Source organism: Columba livia, chromosome 20 (genome assembly GCF_036013475.1).
Source record: "Columba livia isolate bColLiv1 breed racing homer chromosome 20, bColLiv1.pat.W.v2, whole genome shotgun sequence".
NCBI lineage: Eukaryota > Metazoa > Chordata > Aves > Columbiformes > Columbidae > Columba > Columba livia.
This window is the reverse complement of record NC_088621.1, coordinates 10,397,491-10,419,877: the sequence shown is the minus strand read 5'-3', so window position 1 is coordinate 10,419,877 and position 22,387 is coordinate 10,397,491. Positions and strand designations below refer to the sequence as shown.

General features: G+C 54.2%; 1 protein-coding gene across 3 annotated transcripts in view; it reads right to left on the bottom strand.

Annotated features, from left to right (window-relative positions):
• Positions 1-22,387, bottom strand: part of RNF43 (ring finger protein 43) — a 67,580-nt gene that overhangs the window by 7,517 nt on the left and 37,676 nt on the right. For all 3 annotated transcript variants that reach the window (XM_065037302.1, XM_065037303.1, XM_065037301.1), the window contains 7 exons: positions 13,016-13,138; positions 7,844-7,918; positions 6,437-6,568; positions 5,815-5,916; positions 5,012-5,167; positions 3,656-3,758; positions 1,776-3,263 (listed from right to left, as the gene is read on the bottom strand). In XM_065037302.1, coding sequence (XP_064893374.1) covers positions 1,776-3,263; positions 3,656-3,758; positions 5,012-5,167; positions 5,815-5,916; positions 6,437-6,568; positions 7,844-7,918; positions 13,016-13,138 — 2,179 coding nt within the window. The remainder of the gene's footprint in view (positions 1-1,775; positions 3,264-3,655; positions 3,759-5,011; positions 5,168-5,814; positions 5,917-6,436; positions 6,569-7,843; positions 7,919-13,015; positions 13,139-22,387) is intronic.

Here is a 22,387-nt window from a genome sequence, read left to right as displayed (position 1 = left end):
GATAAAGAACTGACGTGATTATAACTGAGATTTAGTGTTATGTCAGCCAACGTGTTTTCAGCTTGATAGCTTTTCTGCATCAGCCTTGCATGAGCTCCCACTTTCTTCTTCCTTTCTATGTATTCTCTCAACATTACAAGGAGATTCTGACCCTCTGGCTGGTCCTGGAAGCATCCGCTGAAGCTACTGCAGTCAAACCCAGCCCCACCACTGTCAAACACATTGATTGTTCTAACTCCTGGTAAGGGGAGGAATGAAGAGGGAATGAAGAGGGAAGGAAGGCAGCGTGTGCTGGGCATGGCACACTGGCTCTGGCTCTGGGTGGGTGTCAGAGCACTGCCCCCATCACACTGTTGGGAAGTTGGCACAGATCTGGGACTCAGACCATCTGCAAAGGGACATGGACATCACAGCAGGGACCCCTGCGATGCCCCCGGTACTGTGGCACCCCCAGCCCACCTGAGGGCCACTGGGTCCTCGGCTGGGGCTCAGGGAGTCCCTCCTGGGTTAATTTTGCAATGGGAGCTCAGAGCAGCTCTTGAGCAGCCTGTCCTCGTGCCAGGAGGGCTCTCTCCATGCAGAAGACCCCCATGTCCTGTGTCATGGCAATATATCCGCCCAACGCCACCAGCTCAGGGGACACCAGCCCTCAGAGCCACCTGCAAACCAGAGAGTCATCTCTGCACCACCGCCTCCTCATCTCTCACAATGGCAGCATCCCTCCGGGCCTTTGAAGGAACTCCCGTATCACCTATCTGCACTGGCAGGCACTTCTGCACCTGGGAAAGTAAAAAGAATCTGTTCCTGGGAGTTGGGGAGGCCGGAACGCCGCGGGCAGGCAGCACCGTGCCCCCATCCAGCCTCTGCTGCCTCCGCCATCCCTGCAGCCCCAGAGCCTGGGCGTGGGGTAGGGCTGGATAGACGAGCACGGGGAGGAAGTTATTATCTCTGCGGCACAATGGGCACGGTGAGTCATGAGTCTAAAGCCGGCACTTGAACAGAAATTAGGCGGCTAGATCTGTGTTTGGTACCTAAATCAAAATGATTTGCCCGAGGAGCTGCGGTGAGTCAGTGGCGAGGAGGGAGCCAGCGCCTGCCCTGCAGACACACGGCATCCTGCCTCCCAAGAGAGCGAGGGCTGGGAGCTGAACTCGGGTCCTTTCAAACCGCCTCGTCTCAAACACATTCTCCCTCTCTCAGGGAGGGATGTACTGCAGTTAGGCAAAGGGCCAAACTTCAATTACATCTGATTTCCAAAAGACGCTAAAAAGCAACTCCCACACAACAGAAGCAGGTGAGAGATGTGCAAATCCATAAACTCATTCAGTCTGTTCTCCTACTACCACCAGCCACGCATGCTTCCTTCCTTATTGATTCCAGTTAGCTGGGCTTGACTAAAGCAACTAGATCCCAATAAGCCTTAAGGATAACGACCCTGCCAGTAAAACTGATGTAAGGACACTGAGAAACGTGGTCCCAACCCTTCCTTTGGGAGATATTCCAGCTGCTAGAGATGTTTAGTTAAAACCAGCCACCTTATTTCTCATTTGTATTATTTTAGGACGAGGCAGCAGGGCTTGGTGTGCTCATTAGCAGACTTAGTAATCACCCAGGACACCATCTGCAGCCAGGTGAGCCCTGACACACCTCTGGTGTCAGTGGTCCTGGAGGAAAATCCACTGTGAAGGGACCAGCTCTACTGGCACCCCAAGGACCTTCAGCAAACCACCCTGGTTCACCCGCTTGCTGCGAGGAGAGGCGAACACCAGACTTACCCTGACTGCCCCGCCCAGAGGGGGCGTGAAGGCGAACGCTCAGACTGTGTCTGGGGGTGCCCGTCCCTGAGAAATCAGCAGGAACCGTGCACTTTCCCTCCCGTCCTGACAACCCCTCCTCCTGCTTTCTCAGCTCGGAGCTGGACTGCAGCACTAAACACTTCCAGAGCGGCCGAGAGCCCGAGCCGTGGGGCAGGGGAGCGCTTGGGATCAAGGGCTGGACTTCGGGCGAGCAGCGGTAGCCAGCGGGATGGCCGGGAGGAACGTGAGCATCGCAGGCTTTGGGCAAAGCCAAGTCCTCGGGCAGGAGAGCAGGGTCAGGCTCCAGGGGACATTTTCTTTTCCTTCGGTGATGACGGCTCTGTAAGCTGTGTCTCGGGGGCAGCAGGGACGTTGCAGGTGCTCCCGATTGTCTGGTGGCACTGAAGTCCAACCTGTTTGGAGAAGCGGAGGGGACATGAGGAGGCTCCCGGCCTTGCTGGGGACAGGCTGGAGCTGCCTCCTGCGGCACAGCGCTGCTTTCCAGGGCCTGCTGACACTGATGGCTTTTCTCAGTTCTCTTTTGTGTCCGAACACCGTGGAAGCCAACCTTGGCACCCGAGTGCCGGGATCTGCGCTGCCCAGCGCGCCCAGGGGGACACTCCGCATCTCTGCCGTAGTGGTGGTGCTGGTGGTGGTGGTAGTGGACGTGGCTGAGCACCTGGGGCTTGGCCGGAGCAGCACCCCCCGGCACCAACAGGTCCAAGGACCTGGGCCGCGTGTCCCTCAGCGGCCACGGCTGCTCCTGGCCCGTGTCTGTGGGGGGTCCCTCCGAGCTGCAGTACACGAAGGGGTCGTAGTCACTGCTGAGGGAGCTGCGGAACGTGGAGCAGCTGCCGTGGATGCCCTGCAGACTGACGTCCGTGCAGTTCAGCATGGAGTCACTGGAGGAACCATGGCAGGGCCCTGAGCTGGAGTCGCTGCCCGGCCCGTCCGCCAGGTACCCGCTGTGCTCGGTCAGGTAGCTCTCCCCGGAGCCGCTGCTGTTGTGCTGGTGCCCATGGCCGACCCCCCGGCGCAGGGGGGGTGCGCGGTGCTGCTTCTGTGCCAGGGCTGCCTTCAGCCCCAGGCAGGTGGGCTGGAGGGAACAAGTCCTGTGGGGTGACAGCGTCTGCCCACATGCTGAGGGGTTGGGGTGCTGCTGGCCCAGCAAACCTGCGGCCAGGGGGGATGGGTGGGCGCAGGCGGGCAGGGAGGTGGCTGCTCTATAGGGCACGTAGTGGATGGTGCTAAAATCCAGCTGGGAGAGCTCTGGAGAGTGGAAGAAGGGGTTGCTGTGGGTTGGCTCCAAGGGGAAGCTCCGGAGGTTCCTCTGAGGATATGCGTGTGGGAGGTGGTAAAGGGCATGTCCCGGGTGCTGGCGGAAAAGGTGGAGTCGCCGTCCAGGCTCCATGTCCCGAGGGGCCAGCCTGGAGCCAGTGGCCACGGCCTGGTCCACCGAGTCTCTGGCTGTGGAGAGAGAAGGGAACATCCAGCACACATCCCCAGCACAGCTGCAGCAGCCCCAGCACCGGTGACCCTTCACTGCATTCCCACTCCAGTCCTGTGTGCCCTGCAGCTCCTCACTGCCACCACCAAAACGATGGTCCGGCACACCCAGCACCCCCAGATCCCACCTCGCAGGACTGGAAACCCCTCTTGTTGCAGGTCACAGACCAAGCTGGGCTGTGTGGGTTTTCACACGCAGGGACCCCTCTCCACCCACACACCGCCCTGTACACACCCGTGAACAGCAACACATGCTGCGTCTGATGGACCAATTGGATCCATCACCCACGGGTACATGGAGGTCCTCGGCACAACCCATTCCCTGGTCAGGAAATGCCGTGTCTGAGCCTTACCAAGAATATTGAACATGCAAAGAGGACATGTGTGGTGTTGCTGCAGCCAAGGGTCAACACATTCCCGGTGAAACTCGTGGGAGCATGAGATGATCCGCAGTTCCTAGAGAGGTAGAGAGAGGAGGAGGAGAGTGAGCAAGCAGGACCACGTCTCAAGACCTGGACACAGAGCGGGGGCTCTCTTGATGGAAGGGAGCCTTGTGGGATGGAAATAAATCTGATGAGGAACAGTCTGCAGCCCAGCTTTGCATAGAGGGGGCTCTGCAGCAGCCTGTTCTGCTCACTGTGTCCAGCTCTCAGGAGTGAACATCTAGAGAGGTTCTCACCCTTGGGAAGCGGGGCGAGTGATTTGGAGAAGTAAACCCCACTTGTGCCCTGCTGCTTCAATATGGACATTTTATGGACATTTTACCCTACAGTGACAGCTGGAGTCTTTAGGGAACCTGAATCTGCAGGGAATTTACTTCAGCAGGGGCTGGGCTTTTTGGCCAAGGGACAGGTAGCCTTGCATCAGTGTGGTCATAGAGTCATGGAATCCTTTTAGTTGGAAGAGACCCTCAAGATCATCGAGTCCAACCATAACCCACCCCACGTCCCTGAGAACCTCATCTCCGTCTGTCCAGCCCTCCAGGGCTGGTGACTCCAGCACTGCCCTGGGCAGCCTGTTCCAATGCCCCACAGCCCTTTGGGGAAGAAATTGTTCCCCACATCCAACCTCACCCTCCCCTGGCACAACTTGAGGCCGTTTCCTCTGCTCCTGGCGCTTGTTCCTGGGGAGCAGAGCCCGACCCCCCTGGCTCCAAGCTCCTTTCAGGCAGTTCAGAGATCAGAAGGTCTCCCCTCAGCTCCTGTTCTCCAGCTGAACCCCCAGCTCCCTCAGCCGCTCCATCACACTTGTGCTCCAGCCCCTCACCAGCTCCGTTCCCTTCTCTCCACTCGCTCCAGCACCTCAAGGCCTTTCTTGGTGTGAGGGGCCCAGAACTGCCCCCAGGATTCGAGGTTTGTCCTCCCCAGGTCCCAGCACAGGGACGGTCACTGTCCTGGGCCTGCTGGCCACACCAGTGCTGGTACCAGCCAGGATGCTGGTGGCCTCTTGGCCAGCTGGGCACATGCTGGCTCACGTTCAGCCGCTGTCACAAACACCCCCAGATCCTTTTCCACCAGGCAGCTTTCCAGCCGCTCTTCCCCCAGCCTGTAGCACTGCATGTCACGGTCCTTTCCCAGCCTCAGGAGCTCTGAAGGAACCTCCCAAGCACCTCTCACCCCGCCAACCCACCCAGCTCCCACTGCAGCCTCTTCTGACCATGCTGGGGAGCTCAGAGCCGTGGCCGCCCCGCAGCCGTGCCCGCAGCCCACCTGGCCCTCGCTGAACTCCTCCAGGCAAATGGCACAGACCGGGGCCGAGCTGCAGCTGCTGGCCGAGTCCCAGCGCGACGCCTGCCGGCACCGGGCCTGGTACGTGCGCGTGGCCAGCTGCCGGATGGCCTGCACCGTCTGCTGCTGCAGGGAGTCCTGCGGGGAAACGAGGCGTTACGGAGAGGCTCAGCCTCACGTTCTTCTTATTGCTCACTTCTCACTGCTCTTCTGTTTTTGAAATGGGATTATCAGGGATTTGGGGGTGATCCTAATTTCCAGAGATGATTTGTCATCTAATGTGGCTGAACTGGAGTGGGCTTTGTCACCAGTAGGTGACATCTGGCTCTGGACATTCAAAATCACTCAGCAATGCTGAATTTTTGAGCCCCAAAGGTTTTTCTTTCTATGGGACAGATAGGGTATTCTCAAATCTGGAAATACATCTGACTCTGGAAAGACAATAATTTAATTTGTTGGTTTCTGTTCGAAATACTGAATCTTCTACTCTCTGTCAATACAGACGATACTGTTAAAATGAAGAGCTCATGGGCCAGCTTGGGGTGCTGGGACGTGGTCTGGAAGGTGCTGGGGTGGCAGCTGCAGTGCTGGTGGGGCGGCAGGACAGCGAGGTCACAGCACAAGGGCGCCCGTCAGGGTCACTCCATGCACCCAGAGACGCCCCTGACTCCTGTGGCCACATTTTCAGCTCACAAAGAGGTGCATTTCCCCTCCCAAACCATGTCCGTTCCTGCCCTTCATGCACTTCTGTTTGCTCAGACATGTCTGCTCTGTGAGATTCCTACCTGAGTCCTGTTTAGCTGGCACTTTGTGCGAACAACAAAAATCAAAATGATGACAACAACAGTGCTGACCACCGTGAGAAGAATCCACACGTCATAGTCTGGCTGTTGGATAAAACAGGAAAGAAATCAGTCTTGCATGGCAGGGGTCGAATTAGAGGCTAGGGAGGGGAATCCCGATCTCTTCCTGACCATCAGCCTTGGAAGACATGACCCTTGGCCAAGCTCTGCCTCCTTGTTCTTTACAGGTAAAAGAAAAAGGGTTTAGTCTTTTCTGCACATTCCAGCAAGAATGAAATTTGCTTTGCAGCATCTCAACTCGCTATAGGCCACAGCCTAGGTAGCACAAGATGAGAAAATCAAGGGTTGGTCTCACCTGATGAGACAGGGAATCCCCTCACCTCACTTGGGATGCTTAAGCAAAATAAATTAAATAAGCTGAAAGCGTTTTAGAGCCTTTATTTGCAGCACATTGCCTGAATGCTGCAGACAGGCAGCTCCTGCAAAGGGCTGTGATCTCCATCCCTGGGGAGGAAAGCTCAGCAGCTTTGGGAAAGTCCAATTTTATGGCACAGCAGCTTGGGAGGGAGGATACAGAAGGCAGAGGGAATGGTCTGTCTCTCACCCAAGCTGGTGGCTCCTTGACCTCTATCTTCACGTGGGCTTCTCTGTTCTTGTTCACGACGCCCATGAGGAGCTCAGCGTCGTGGCCCCTGATCAGAACCACAGGCTGACTCAGACCTCTGGGCTTTCTCAGCTGTAAAGAAACAAACACCATGAGAGATGGTCCAGGACAGCCTGTAACAAGGACTCTCCAGGCCCCCCAGGTGTGTCTGGTTCCTCGCGATGCTTCTTGCACACACTTTAGAGGCTGGCTGCTCCCCCAAATTTGCACTGTCCCTTTATGATTAGATTGGGTGGAAACTTCTCCTCTTTCACCAGCTCTTCAGCATGGCTTTCTTCATTTCCTCCTCCTCCTGCACCACTGGATGCTGCTCAGTGTCTCTTGTGTTTCTCTTTCAAGCCCCTGTGCAAAATTCATGGTTTCTCTTCTTCCACGTGGTAACTGCCAACAACCCTGCTGAGCGCTGCCTTCGCTACAGCAGTGCGTCCTCTCCTCTTCCCATAACGCCCATCAGTGTTCCCCCTCCTCTCTCTGTGGCCCGCAGGACATTCTCTTTGTTTCTGATCATACCTGCAGTTTTCCACCACGGACACATGGTCTAGGCAGCCCAGCACGGGCTGGCTCAGCCAGGTCTGTCCTCTCCTCCAGACTGGCCTGGATCAGGGTCCATCTGACCCCCTGACCGCTCCCCAAACCCTGACCGAGCAACCCCGGCGTCACCTCATGGGTCTGCACTCACTGCCACACTTTTCTCCAGTCTTAAGTCCACCCAGGAGGATGGACCCAGAGAGCAGGAGACAACCCAGAATTTTGATAAACTCAGGCACCAGCTCCCTCATCTTGTCTAATGCTGGATGCTTTTCATTATCACTTGACGATTCTGATGGGGGACATGCTCCTTCCCAGAGATGACAGCAGTGCTGGTGGAAGGGATCTCTGGAGGGCTCTAAACCAAGGCTAAACTTGCAGCAGGAGCATCACCAGCAGCGCAGTAGGGCAGCCATATCTTTGGCTTGAAAACTCAAGACACCATCTTTCCCAAAGCTACAGCAGGGCTGTCAGTGCCAGCTGGGATCGGTCACCTGGGACTTCCCAAGTGTCCTGCTCCTGGCAGAAAAGCCCAGTTGACCAAACAATACATTTTAAGAGCAGCAAGATGCTGTTCTTGAGCTGCTGGCCCGCTCGTGCTGCACAGAGATCTGGACATGCCATGGGGTGAGGACAAGAGAAAAGCACCGTCTGTGTGCATGGACAAGCTGGGTAAGAGCTCGTGTTCAAATCCAGTCTCCAGAATCCTCCTGGGACCTCCTAGTGCATGGAGGTGGCCGCTGGGTCCTGAACTAGGCCCCTTTTGGGACAGGACAGGGGGCACTGGTGTTTAGCTGATAATACCAATGGGGTTTGTACCTGATCAGCAGCGCTTTCATCATCAGTAATGTCAAAGAGGATCGCACGGGCTCCACGCTCCCCCGCCAGCTTTGCCTGTCCAAAAGAACAGAAGATTCAGTGGACATTTGATATTGTACATCTGTATTAACATCTGCCATTTGGACATGTATCTGTCTCCCTGGCTCTTACAGGAGAATGAAGCACCTGCTGCTTAGATTGAGAAAATAGTTTACACCCTGTTCCCTGTACCTGTGTCGAGCTCTTGCTAGAGCTCTGCGGCTCATGGACACTTGTTCCCTATATTTGTGGAGGCAAATGAGTTGGTGAGCTTTTAGTCACATCAACCCATAAAATCAACCAGCAAATTCCCCAGCTCTCTGTGCCGTGTGCCCCTTTGCTTCAGAACTGTGGATGTCCTGGGGAGAGACCACAGAATCACAGAACAGTTTGTGTTGAAGGGCCCTTCCCAGCTCCCCCAGTGCCCCCCCTGCCATGAGCAGGGACATCTTCAGCAGCTCAGGTTGCTCAGAGCCCCGTCCAGCCTGGCCTGGGATGTCTCCAGGGACGGTTCATCCACCACCTCTCTGGCCAACCTGGCCCAGGCTTTCACCACCCTCAGGGCCAACAATTTCTTCCTCATGTCTGTCCTGAATCTCCCCTCTTTTAGTTATCACAGAATCATAGAATAGTTTGGGCTGGAAGGGACCTTCATCTAGTCCAACCCTTGCCGTGAGCCTGGGCAGGGCAACAATTCCTTCCTCATGTCCAGCCTGAATCTCCCTCCTTTAGTTTAAACCATCACCCCTTGTCCTATCACAACAGGCCCCGCTCAAAATTCTGTCCCCATCTTTCTTATTGGTCCCTTGTAAGCACAGAAGGGCCACAATAAGATCTCCCCGAAGCTTCTCTTCTCCAGCTGAACACCCCAGCTCTCTCAGCCTGTCCTCCCAGCAGAGCTGTTCCAGCCTCGGATCATTTCTCTGGTTCCTCTGGCCCCTCTCCAGCAGGTCCATGTGTGTCCTGTGCTGATCTGCAGGCCCAGGAGCCCCTGACAGCTACACAGCCCTCCTGTCCCAGGCCAGCAGACAGCTCGGCAGGTCGCCCCCTCTCACCATGTCTGCACCAGCTGTCTATGGATCTGACCCCACACACACCGCTCTCCCTGCTCCCTGTCCCTCTGTGTTGTCAGAGAGAAGCTGAGGTGATGCCTGGGCTGCAGGTCTGCTCTGGGATTAGGAGCAGGACAGGTTTTCACAGCCCCCTGGTGCTGCGGTCTGAGGAGGACAGCTTCCAGACCCACCCCAACAGTATACATGCCACCGGGGTGAGGTCAAAGCACAGCGCCCGAGGACCTCGCGAGGTCACCCACGTCCTCCCACCGAGCCCTTGCAGCCCTGCAGGCAGAGGCAGCCTCTTGGGAAAGGCAGCCGGGAACGTGAACTAAGTGCAGGGCAGGGCCGCTCTTACTCACACGGAGCCCTTTGATCTGCGCGTCCCGAGCGCCTGTGCAAACAGGGAGCTGCCGGAGCTGCCGCAGCAGTTTACCCGCCGCATTGCCAAACTCCAGCTCGGGGGCCAGAGGTCAGTCCTGCCGCTTCCCAGCTGCGATATCAAACGCGAGGCACTGGCCGAGCGAAGGGATGGGGCATTCCCGGCGGAGCAGGTTCAGCTCCGGCCCTCGCCTGCAGGTGCCTGTCGCCTCCACGCACCTCGTCGGTGCCAGAGGCGGGTGCTCGGGTTTGGGGACAGGGAGGAGGGTGTGAATGGCGGTGCAGATGGGTGGGAAGGAGCTAAAGGAGGGAGGGCTGAAGTTACTTGACACTCCTGGGTTTGGTACAACAGGTGGAGTAGCTGGAGAAGTGGGATCAGAGGCTCTAGGCAGTGATCAGAAACTGGGGTCCTGCTGGGGATCCGAGGAAGCTCAGCGTTTGCCACCACTGAAGAAGAAACAGAACTTTCAGGTAGTAACTTCCACCTGTTGGAGCCAGTCAAGCTTTGAGGAACAATGAACAGTTCTACAAAGATTTTATCCCACTAAAGACACCAATGATGTGGAAGAGAACGACTGAGACCAGACAAATGGCTCTTCTCAACATCCTTTTGACTCCTGTTGCAGGCCATGCAATTTTTGTTCAAGCTATTCACAACCTGCGTGCCACCATCATTTCCCGAGTGTTTGTTGTCTTTGTGTCAGATCTCTTCAGCCACGCAGCACAGCTGACCTCCCTCTTTGGGGGCTGCAATGCTTTTGGTGCAAATATGTATTTACAGGATGATTTAGGATGTTTCAACAGTCTGTCAGCCAGACTTACGTGCAATCAAAAATCAGGAAAAAACAATGCACGCCAAAAAATTATAACTTATGCATCAGAAAGAAAAATAAACCACTTTGAATTGATTCCAGTGGTATTTTCTGTGCCTTCCTCTCCCCTTGCAGACCAGACACCTTCCCGACGGGTTTTAGCTTTGGATGCTGAAGCAGTGCAGGAATTTTAGAGAGGAGAAGCAGAGGAGTTCATCAGGTGGCTGGTGGAGTTGTCCTCGTGCTGGGCTGGCCGGGGTTGTTTGTGTGCACGGCTTGGCTGCGTGACAGCTGAAGCAGAGGTTACGATAACACGTTGCACATGGCTGTTCTAATCACCACTGACAGGGCACTGCAAGTCAGTGTGCAAAGCAAGAAACACTTGCCAGGGAAACCAGGCTCCTGCTCCAGCAAACACCAGCCCCATCCCACAGCTGCATCCCTGCTTTCCAGGAGAAGCATCATCCAGGGATTTTGAGGAAAAGATCTGTACGATGGTGGAGTGAAGGAGCTTGGCAGAGGCTTCAGGAGGACAGAGAAGCAGCAGATTGCAGGACATGGAGGAACCAAGGTACAAGGCAGGGCCTGAAATGTGGCCAGTTTAAGGAGCACAGACCTGTATTTCATGGCTAAACCAGTCCTGTTTGCGGGGGAGAAGAGATGTGAGCCTCCCTGGGGAGATCTACCTGCAGGCAGGATGGTAACTGATGCTGTGTTCAGCTGGATCTCAAAACCCAGTGGTGCAGCACGTCTTGTCTTCCCTGTGCCGACGCTGCTCAGCTGATCCCGGGCTCATGAACACACTGGTACTTCCAGTGCTGTGGTCAGAGACTCGAAGATTAAGGACAAAACTAGCAAACCAGTTGCTAAAACTTTTACGTTCTGAGGTGGAAGATGAGCCTTTGAAGCTGCTCCTTCCTCCTGTTTGAGATTCTCCACGGCAGCTGCACTGACCAAACCAGCCATTGCTGCCGCCACCCCCAGCACCTTCCCTGGTGGGATGTGGCCACTTGGGACCTCTGTAATCTGATGGTCATGTCTGGATGGACACGGGAGAGCACAAGCACCCAGCTGTGCTCCCTGAGGCACCCGCAGAGCCCGTGCTCTCACATCTGTCACCAGCTGCACCGGGAGCCCTTGGGTTCACTCTTTATCCCACTGTTCTCAGCATCACTAACAGCCCCAGGTGGAACCAGGCCATTTTCCAGATGTGGGGTGACTGATAGCAGGTCGATAACTCCAGTGGATGGCTCATGGGAAAAGCTGGCATCAGCTCCCGAGCAGCAGCAAACCTCACTTAGGCTTTCCCCTAGTCCAGAAAGGGTCCGGCATTGCTGCCTGGCTGCCTACGCAGCGGTGGGGAAGCAGCCCCGAGGAGGCAAATCCATGACAGCATCACATCCCTTCCCTTACTTTTGTTGCCACAGACTCTGTGAAAAACAAACCTGCTGCTTAGGAACAACCCCTTGGTCCCAGTTTTGCCTGCCCTCTTCAGCTGAGCTGCAGGGACGCCAGAAAAGGACTTGTCCCCATTCTCAGCATGCCACCACCAGAAGAAAGCAGACAACAGGGGCAGCATCACCTGAATGCAACCCAGATAAAGCCTACAACAGCTAAACAAAGGGTTTTTCTCATGTTGTACAGTGCTTGTGGAAAATAACACGTTTCAGTGCAGAGACAATAAAAGGACACGGTGAACCACTGAAGAAAAAGCCAACTTCAGCCTTATCCACACAACTTTTATCAGAGACACAAAGATTTTAAGGTTTAAAATGACCCTCGTTCCTACATGACTTCCTTATTACTGGAGAATAGTACCAGCGACCTCAGCTTTTGGCACAGGAACTGCTGTTTCATGAAGGTCCCTCTTTCACGTGAGACCAGATCTGAAGACTCCTGAGATCTCCCATCCCTTTGTGGCACAGATGGTGGCCGTGCTGTTTCAGTCACATCCCACCACTACTTTGTTTGCATTTGTCTGAATTGCTCAGTGCTGATTCTTAATGTGAAATATTACAGTATTACAGTATTCTTTTTAAAGCCAGAGCCACAGAAGATGTTTTCTGTGTCCATGTTTGCCCACAGGGCACAGGACACAGGGAAATACAAATCCCCCTCAAAAGGCCAGCAAGCACAATGCTGCTGAGCAGTAAAGGCCCAGAGAGAGTCCAGCGGAGGGACACAGAGATGCTGAGGGGTCTGGAGCATCTTTGTGATGAGGAGACACTGAGAGAGATGGGGCTGTTCAGCTGGAGGAGAGAAGCTGAGAGGGATCTGATCCATGGATCAATAGCTCAGGGTGGGTGTCAGAGGATGGAGCAGACTCTGTTCAGTGGTGCCCAACGCCAGGGTGAGGGGCAACGGGCACAGACTGAAACACAGGAGGCTCCATGTGAACATGAGCAGAAACTTGTTTGCTGGGAGGTGCCAGAGCCTGGCCCAGGCTGCCCAGAGCGGGTGTTTAGTGTCCTTCTCTGAGACATTCCAACCGCCTGGACCCACCTGTGTGATCTGCTCTGTGACCCTGCGTGAGCAGGGCTGGGCTGGGGATCTGCAGAGCTCCTGCAGCCCAACCAGCCTGGGGTTCTGGGAGAGCACCTGGGATGCTGGGGTAAGGTCTGAGCTGGCCCAGAGAAGTCAGGGTAGGGTAAACTCCACGCCTTTTACAGAGCCAGGCAGCCCAAAGAGCAAGATGGGGTGAGTATATGGGATGGCTGGCACAGTGTCTCTCCCAAAGGACCCCTTCTGCCAAGGGCTTTGCTCTGTCCTTCTCCTTTTTTCCACTTTCCAACAGCTTTTCCTACGCTGCTGTCTCCTGCTCTTACTCTTCCCTCCACCACAGGTTTCACTTCCCAGGTTGGTGAAACTCAGGGCATTTTTGCACCTACCTTGTTAGCCAGAGACAGGCAGGGGTTGGGATCCCGATCCGGCTGTTCAAGCTTGACGATGGTGATGAACCCCGATTCAGTGTGTTCATCCTCGCTGGTGTTGCACAGGGACAGCGGGTGGGACTGCAGGACAGAAGCAAAGGGAGACTGAGACCCTGGGGCTCAGCACTGCAAAGGGCGGCTCGAGCCCACCACAAACAAAACAAGCAAATAATTGTAAAAGTTTTGGTTCACCAAGAAAACACCCCAGAGAAAGGTGGAGTTTCTATGCGGGGCTGCACTCAGGTCTGACTTTGTCCCAGTCAGAGATATTCACAGCCAGAGCAGCCCATGAGACCACGGCCCCTGATTTCTGCGATGGAGCATCCCGACAGCGCAGATCCTGCGATACGGGGCTGCCGGCGTCCCCCACAGCCTCGGCAGCTGCTCCTCGCCAGCTGCTCTGGGCAAGGCAGAGGGACAACACAAGCAAACTTCTGGTGCCTTCAAAGATTTGGCACTTCTGGTTTCTCATCCACCAAATTCAACCACTTTACGATAAATTTGCAGAGGAGAAAACAAAGGAAGGAGTGAAGAAACCTGAAAGCAGGAATACAAGTATCAGGAATGAGAAAGGAGAGGAAAAGATCCCAGTAACCAAATCCTCAGTGGGTCCTGTAGAAATGTCCCTTAGCTTGAGGCAAACAGCTGGCAGAGGGGAGCTGAGATGGGACGGTGGAGGCAGCGGGTCCGGTACCCGCTCTGCAGAGCCTCCTGCCCAAAGGACACGAGCCGTGGGGCCCGCTCCTGCCAGCAGCACACGGTTTGGGTGACGGTCCTGCCACCAGGACAGAGCTCGGATGGACAAAACTCACCATCATGACACACACCAAGCACAGCTCTGGTCCCTGCCTGGAGAGCCTGTGATTGCCTCTGATTTTTCAGTCTAGCAGTGGATGGATAATGGTCTTGTGCTGGATGGTGGGAGGTGAAAGGAAAGTGCAATTTGGCTCCTGGCTCCCTCTTGGGAGTCCCCGTCATCCTGCATGAGCCCTTCCTGCTCTTCCCAATAAACCTGGCTGGCTTCCTCCCCTGCGACTGAATTGTGGTGCACGAAGCACACAGGTTATGGTATAGAGAAGCCTGTCAGTAATAAAGCTGTTGGACAACCTTACTACTATGTCCAGTTCTGGGCTGACCAGTTTAAGAAGGACAAGGAATTACTGGAGAGTCCCGTGGAGGGACACAGAGATGCTGAGGGGTCTGGAGCATCTTTGTGATGAGGAGACACTGAGAGAGCTGGGGCTGTTGAGCTGGAGAAGAGAAGCTGAGAGGGATCTGATCCATGGATCAATAGCTCAGGGTGGGTGTCAGAGGATGGAGCAGACTCTGTTCAGTGGTGCCCAACGCCAGGGTGAGGGGCAACGGGCACAGACTGAAACACAGGAGGCTCCATGTGAACATGAGCAGAAACTTGTTTGCTGGGAGGTGCCAGAGCCTGGCCCAGGCTGCCCAGAGCGGGTGTGGAGTCTCCTTCTCTGAGACATTCCAACCGCCTGGACCCACCTGTGTGATCTGCTCTGTGACCCTGCGTGAGCAGGGCTGGGCTGGGGATCTGCAGAGCTCCTGCAGCCCAACCAGCCTGGGGTTCTATGACCTTTTGTTACTGCATCAGTGTGTGGAAGTGTGGGAAACAGACAAGAAAAGTCAGTGTTACAAACCAGGAGGATCAGGACAGGCTTTGTACCTGGTGTTCTCCAGAAGCATGCCCAGAAGGTTTGCCTTGCCTGCAGGAACCCTGCAACAACACCCCAGTACTATGCAAAAAAGCCTCTTGTCCCAGCTGATTTAGAAACAGGGGCAGGAGTAGTCAGAGCAGCCCAGGGACACTCCTCATTCTCCATCCACCCTTGGCCATGCCCAGGGCTGCGAGGCTGCATTGCTCCCATCCGTAGGCTGCTGTGTACCCAGCACGGGGCTGCGGCACCCAGAGACATGGGCTCACCCCTCGGCATGGGGCTGGCAGGGGCTGGGGAGTGGGGTGAGCTGGGAAACAGCCAGATGAGGTTTCCTCCTCTCTGCCAGCTGCTTAGTGTAGAAATCCAGCTGTGGGGGAGACGGAGAATGGGCCTCATTTAACCTAATTTCAGACATGCTGGTGTTGCCTGTTAATGTTCAGGCAGTTTGCTCAGACTCCTCATCAGCAGGAGCAGATGCCTCAAGAGGACACAACTCACCTGGGGCAATTTTTCATAGAATCCCAGAATCATTTTGGTTGGAAAAGACCCTCCAGATCATGCAGTCCAACCATAACCCACCCCTGGCACTGCCCCATGTCCTGAGAACCTCATGTCCGTCTGTCCAGCCCTCCAGGGATGGTGACTCCAGCACTGCCCTGGGCAGCCTGTTCCAATGCCCCACAGCCCTTTGGGGAAGAAATTGTTCCCCACATCCAAGCTCACCCTCCCCTGGCGCAACTTGAGGCCGTTTCCTCTGCTCCTGGCGCTTGTTCCTGGGGAGCAGAGCCCGACCCCCCTGGCTCCAAGCTCCTTTCAGGCAGTTCAGAGATCAGAAGGTCTCCCCTCAGCTCCTGTTCTCCAGCTGAACCCCCAGCTCCCTCAGCCGCTCCATCACACTTGTGCTCCAGCCCCTCACCAGCTCCGTTCCCTTCTCTGCATCTCCCCACCAGCTCAGAGCCCACCCGCCTGCGGGTCAAGAGATTCCGATTTTCACCCCGACAACGTCTCGCTGACCCCCCCAGGGCTGTGACAGGAGCTGTTATTGCTGAGTGGGGCCCTTGGCCGGATCCTGCCTCCCCGGCCCGGCTCCGGGCTGAGCCCTGCCTGGGGCTGGGGGCTCCGGGGAAGCTGCTCCAGGGCCCGGCTGGAGCGGCGGGGCTCCTCCTGGACACCATGGGCTGCAGTTCCCCCATCCCCAGGCAGCCCCCTCATACCTGGGAGGGGAATTTGCAGAGATTGCCTCTTTGATCGCACGGTTCTACCCACTAGAAAAGGATTCTTACCCGTGAGAAAAGGGTTCTACCCACTAAAAAAGCATTATACACACTAGAAAAGGGTTCTACCCACCAGAAAAAGGGCAAGGCAGGCTGCTGGCAGGCACGGGGGTGTTTCCGTGCAGCCTGTGCTGTGACACATCCCAGCACCGATTCCGAATGCAGAAGTACCCAACGCTGCAAAGCCTGGTGTTACGAAACCACAGTGCTACGGTTTGTAGTACTTAGTCTTGGGCAACAAAACAAGAACGTGTCTCGCAAAGCCATGAAAGTGAGTTAAAAAGGTGAGGATTAAAAACCAAACAAAAAACACCGCTGCAGACGTTTGCTGCAAATTGCCCAGATTTTGAGGTGGGTAATACCCACAGTCACAAGGACGTAAAGAAATCAAACTCCAGACCCTCAGCTAAGCCTTCGGTAGCTTGGAGACTGAGATGGCACCACAAGTATGAGCTAAGACATAACCTTTACAAATAACGCTTTAAAAACTGCACAGTGTAGCTCGGCACGGATGACCTGTTGTGTGCCTTTGCCGGGCTCTCCCTCATCCTTCTTTCTCTTGGGATCTTCCTCTCTAATCCATAGTGATATTAGAAGAGAAAATGACAAAATACTACCTAATTTAGGCTTCAAACTTAAAGATGCTAGAGAGAGAGCGCAATTGTGCTAAGCCAAGCACCATAAACTCTAGAAATTCAGGTTTCTGGGGAAGCAATTCAGTCTGTTACGACTTGGGAGCGCTCAGGGATGGCTCCCAAATAACCCTGAGCTTCACTCCAGCAATGGCAGGTGCTGCACACACAGAGACCAACATGGACTGAAGTGCTCGTGATCCTGCCGGCTTCACCAGGCAATGCCCTTACCTGTGTACTCTGCTTGATGGGGAGTTCTCTGCATTTTGGTTAAGTTATCATTTTAATAATTGCAGAAAAAAAGAAAAAAAACCCACAAAATAGGAAATGCAAAGAGCATGTCTCATGATACTTCTAATAATTTGGAGATAATCCTCCTGTCGGTCTTACGGAGCCTTCGCTGGGTTGTTCCTGGAGCCTGCAGGAGCCCAGGTGGCCAGTGCTGGGCAAGTCTCACCTCCCGGTGCTGCTTGGAGCGTCTGGCCCCGGGGGGCACGGCTGGGGTGCTGTGACCCCCCTGGGCAGAGACTCCGTGGGTGAGGGACAGGCCTGCACAGACTCTGTGCCGAGGATCACTGATCGCAGCATCTCCTTGGACTCAGCGCTTGTGAGGCCAAACCTTGAATCCTGGGGGCAGTTTTAGGCTTCTTATGCCAAGAAAGGCCTTGAGATGATGGAGCGAGTGGAGAGAAGGGAACGGAGCTGGTGAGGGGCTGGAGCACAAGTGTGATGCAGCGGCTGAGGGAGCTGGGGGTTCAGCTGGAGAACAGGAGCTGAGGGGAGACCTTCTGATCTCTGAACTGCCTGAAAGGAGCTTGGAGCCAGGGGGGGTCTATTAGTCTATTCTATGATTCACAGATTCTACAAATCTATTGTATAATTCTATGATTAATGATAAACACTTGGAATAACAGCAACAAGCTAAGCCAAGCTTCTGCAGCTCTGAGTGAGCGTGGGGAGCATATACATTAATCAAATGTTGGCAGCTGTCCTGGAGGGACCCAGGCAGTAAATCCAGGGGGAGACATGCTGATGAATGCGCCGAAGCCTTCCCTTTGATTTTCTACTCAGACTGGACGCTGGGGTCTTTTCCTCTTTCCCTCTGGGACACCCGCGCTCCCTGGCCAAGCAAAGGTCCTTGGCCTGGGGTATCGCTGTCGGGTACAGCTGCACCCACCAAGGGCAGAGCAGGAGCTAGGAGAGCAGCCACCGCGCAGGATCCTGCCAGCCCAGACCCTTCCTCAGGCCCGTGGAGCTGGGGCAGACTAGAACCCCCTCGTTATTCTCTAACAAGTCCCTCATCAGGCACTAATTACCTCTGGAGGCTTCCTCAGCCATCTGTACAAGCTGACTCAGGAGGATCCTTCTTCATACAAGGGACACACATCATAGAATCAGGGAATCATTTTGGTTGGAAAAGACCCTCCAGATCATGCGGTCCAACCATAACCCACCCCTGGCACCACCCCATGATCTGAGAACCTCATCTCCGTCTGTCCAGCCCTCCAGGGATGGTGACTCCAGCACTGCCCTGGGCAGCCTGTTCCAATGCCCCACAGCCCTTTGGGGAAGAAATTGTTCCCCACATCCAACCTCACCCTCTCCTGGCGCAACCTGAGGCCGTTTCCTCTGCCGGGACAAGAGCTGCTCGATCCTCACTTGGGGGCTTCATTTATAAAATAGTAGGAAAAAAAATATACAAATGACCCTGAGAGGTCACCGAGGCCACTTCGCTGCCTGAAGGCAGGATCAGCCAGACCTAAAACATTCCTTAGAGACACTCGCTCAACCTGTTTTCAAGACCTCCGAAATGAGGACTGCTCACCCGCCATGGGGCCACCTTCTCCACACCGCGAAGGGTTTTCTGACGCCCGAGCTGAATTGGTTTTGCCACAGTCTAAGCCTGTTCATTCTCACTAAACCGACTATGCCCACGGAATAGAGATTATTTGCTTTTTTTTTGTCCAAGAATCATTTAAACCTATCATCTGCTCCCTTTTCTGTTCACAAGAGTCTTTAGGGACAAGGGCTGAACAAAGACTGGGAGAAGCAAAGTGCCCAGCAGCCTCAGTTTCCCTGTAAGTACTTCACATACTTCCTTCACGGGGAACAAGGCAAAAGGATGGATTTGATTTGAAGTGGCAGTAAAAATTTTATAACCAACCAGTAAGACTGGCATGGAAAAGAGAGGAAGAGAACAGGATGAGTGTTCACCAAAGGGCTCTAGAAAACTCATGGACTAACCCAGTGAACTGTTAACACCAACATGTCACTCATCACTATACTGACCACAACCCCAGAAGAATTTCAGGTAGCAAATACCAAGCTGAATTAGAAGAAGTTGAGTGCAATGCCGAGCAACAATCCCAACCAAAGAAACTGGTAGGAAACAGCGTAAGGAAGAGAAGGGAAGGACTAACGGTGCTTTGGAACAGGCGAGTGATGCTCATGGAGCCCGGGGCTCCTCGAGGCGACCAGTGAGCACGGGGGTCCAGGTTAATGCCGCACACAGGGATCTCCTCTCCTGCTCTACAAGGTCAAGGCTACAGAAGATGACAAACTGTCACACCATCCTACCCAGGGTCACCTCCAGAACTGAGGAGAGTGAAAAGCAGGGCAGCTTTTCCAACAGAGTGAACTTACCAGGACAGTCCCAGAAGTAAATTGTGTTGTCCAAATGTTCACAAAGGATTTGGAAAATGAGAGGAATGGCAAAGTGGTCGAGTTCTTCAACAACACACAAATATTCAAGTTGGTAAATACTGAAACTGGCTGCAAAGGGATCTGGTGGATGGACTGATAAAAGATGTTAAAAACGCAAATACAGCAAAATACATCTAGCTATTTCACACAGGGATGAGCTCTGGGTTAGTTGTTAACAAACAGAAAGATCTTGGTTTGATTGCAGGGTGTTTTATGGAAACGGTTGGTGCACCACCCAAAGCAGTCACAGGGCAAACAGATTGTTAAGCATCACTGTAAAAAAAAACAATTAAAAAAAGAAAATCTATCAGATGAAGTTGCAGTGTGTCAACATCTGGAATATTATAAGAAGTCTTGCTCGCTCCATCTGAAACACAGGGCACCATTTCTGTACAAGAAGAGGTTAAATGAGCAAGAACTCTTCAGCTTTGTACAGAAGGGATATGCTAGATCTACGTAAAATCATTAAAAATACAGAGAATAGATGGAACAAAAGACTACGAAAAGCTGTTACGTGCAAAAATGTGGATAACAGCATGGCAGCAGCCTGGATCCCACATGAGATGTGGAGGGAATGTGTGCAGTGTCTGTGTGTCCTCCGGAGCTGCCCGCTCCCCACCGGCCTGCCTGCTCCAGCCAGCTGTGCTGCTTCACCCAGCTGTGCCGCTTCACCCAGCTGTGCCACATCGTGTCCCGCAGCAGGAGCTCCTGAGCACATCTTGGTATTTGTGGATATTAGGGTCTGTCTCCACACACCACTCTGCCATCCCGGAAGTCTGTCAATGAGGCTTTAAGCTACAAAAATTATATTCCTTCGTAGGCTTATATTCCTTCATAGGCTTTAAAAGAGCAAGTGGAAGTGCTCTGCTACCCTCCTTCCCATCTTTGCTGCTAAAACTGACCTTGTTGTGAGAATTACTGGGCAAGGAGATGGAGACTGGGAACCTGTGCTGGGACGGCTGCAGGAAGGACCAGGGGAGATGTACCAGCTCTGACAGCCAGATCCAAACCTGCACGCTGCATCACCCGTGAGTATCAGACCACAGACACTGTCAGAGCCGCTGGCACAGGGAAACCTCCAGTGGCCTCTGCACAGCCAGGGTGGAACGGGGTCTTCTCAGTTCCACCCATGTCACAAAAACACTGAGGAGCCTTCGCAGGCTCGGTCTGCGGTGCTGGGCAGTGCTGTGCTCCTGTGGCACAGGACAAGCCCCAGGATGCTCCTGCCAGCCACTCTGCCGGGACATCCCAGTCACCAGATCCTCCTCCACCGGTCCCCTCCAGCGCTCACACTGCCTGAACATCTTTATTCCTACCTAAGAGAGGCTCTTCCCAGCTTATCTTAATCCTTCAGCTCTATCAGCTCAACAGAAGCCCCTCTTACACCAAGGTCACTCCACTACGTAGCTGTTGCTCTACTCACAGCAGGACGGAAGGAACACTACCAAAGGTACAGGAGATGCTGCCAGGTGGCCGGCATGCAGCCATAGCCGAGCTGAAAAGTGCTCTGGATGCTGCCGGAAAGACACAGGAGAATGAGGAGGGATGAGGTTGGGGATAAACAGGATGTCAACTGTGGAGAAGATGGACATGGCTGGTTGGAAGAGGAAGAGCATGGCAGGGTGTTTCAAGGGGCCCGAGGAAAAACTGTGGCTTCCATGACTCCTGGGCACGAAGCTCAGCCATCAGGATATGGGCTTTTTAATTGACCTGCATGAAGTTTCAAGAGCTGTTATAACAGCAAACACACCTTACCCACATGTGAGTCACAGACAAACATGTTCCCTGATAACGAACACATAATTCTTAGAGAGACACAGGTCCTACCTCAACGTGCGAATAGCTGGGACAGCCACGCGGGTCCCTGGAGCAGTGAAGAGGGGGAGAGGAGACAAAGGATCCCCAGCTGCCAGCGCAGTCCTGTGCCTGCTCCCTTACATGCACTCATGAGCTTCACTACCTTTGGCCTGTCTAAAGGGTCATCAGTGCCTGAGGGGTTGATACAACACATCAGTCCCTAATCGATAACTGCATCTCCTCCTCCTTTTCATTACAAAGCTGGTGAGCAACAAAGAGAAGTGCCAGACCCCAAAAGGGATGTTTATTTGATTATCACAGGTGCAGGATGAGACAGTTTGGGTGAATCACTGAATCTAAATATTTTCTGTCTTATTGCACAAGCACAACCATAGAGCTGGACAAAAAATCTCACTACACACCTCACTGTCCTACCGTAAGCTCTGCCAGTTCATTCTCCTAGGGACAGAGAGGTCCCACAGGTCAGAAGGAAGTGTCACTTCTTCTACCCCAGCCATATGATGATAATATGGGCCAACAAGGACATTTTTGTCAAAGTTTCATCACAATGTCGCATTAAACTCTCTCTCTGGTCCACAGATTCATTTTGGAATATCAAAGGCAAAGGCAGGTTCTCTGGTCAGCCCTGACTCACACCACTAAATGAAAGTAAGGGCAAGCTGGCCCATGTCATGGGGAACAGCTCCTGCTCCTGCTCCTCCAAGCGCCGCAAGCAGTCTGGATCGAACCCCGCTGAGCAGCACCCAGCCCGTGAGCAGCACCCAACCCGTGAGCAGCACCCAACCCATGAGCAGCATCCAGCCTGTGAGCAGCACCCAACCCATGAGCAGCACCCAAACCATGAGTGGCACCCAAACCATGAGCAGCACCCAGCCCGTGAGCAGCACCCAAACTGTAAGCAGCCCCCAAACCATGAACAGCACCCAACCCATGAGCAGCACCCAAACCGTGAGCAGCACCCAACCCATGAGCAGCACCCAAACCGTGAGCAGCACCCAACTCATGAGCAGCACCCAACCCATGAGCAGCACCCAACCCATGAGCAGCACCCAAACCGTGAGAAGCACCCAAACCGTGAGCAGCACCCAACTCATGAGCAGCACCCAAACCGTGAGCAGCATCCAGCCTGTGAGCAGCACCCAAACTGTGAGCAGCATCCAGCCTGTGAGCAGCACCCAACTCATGAGCAGCACCCAAACGAGCAGCACCCAACTCATGAGCAGCACC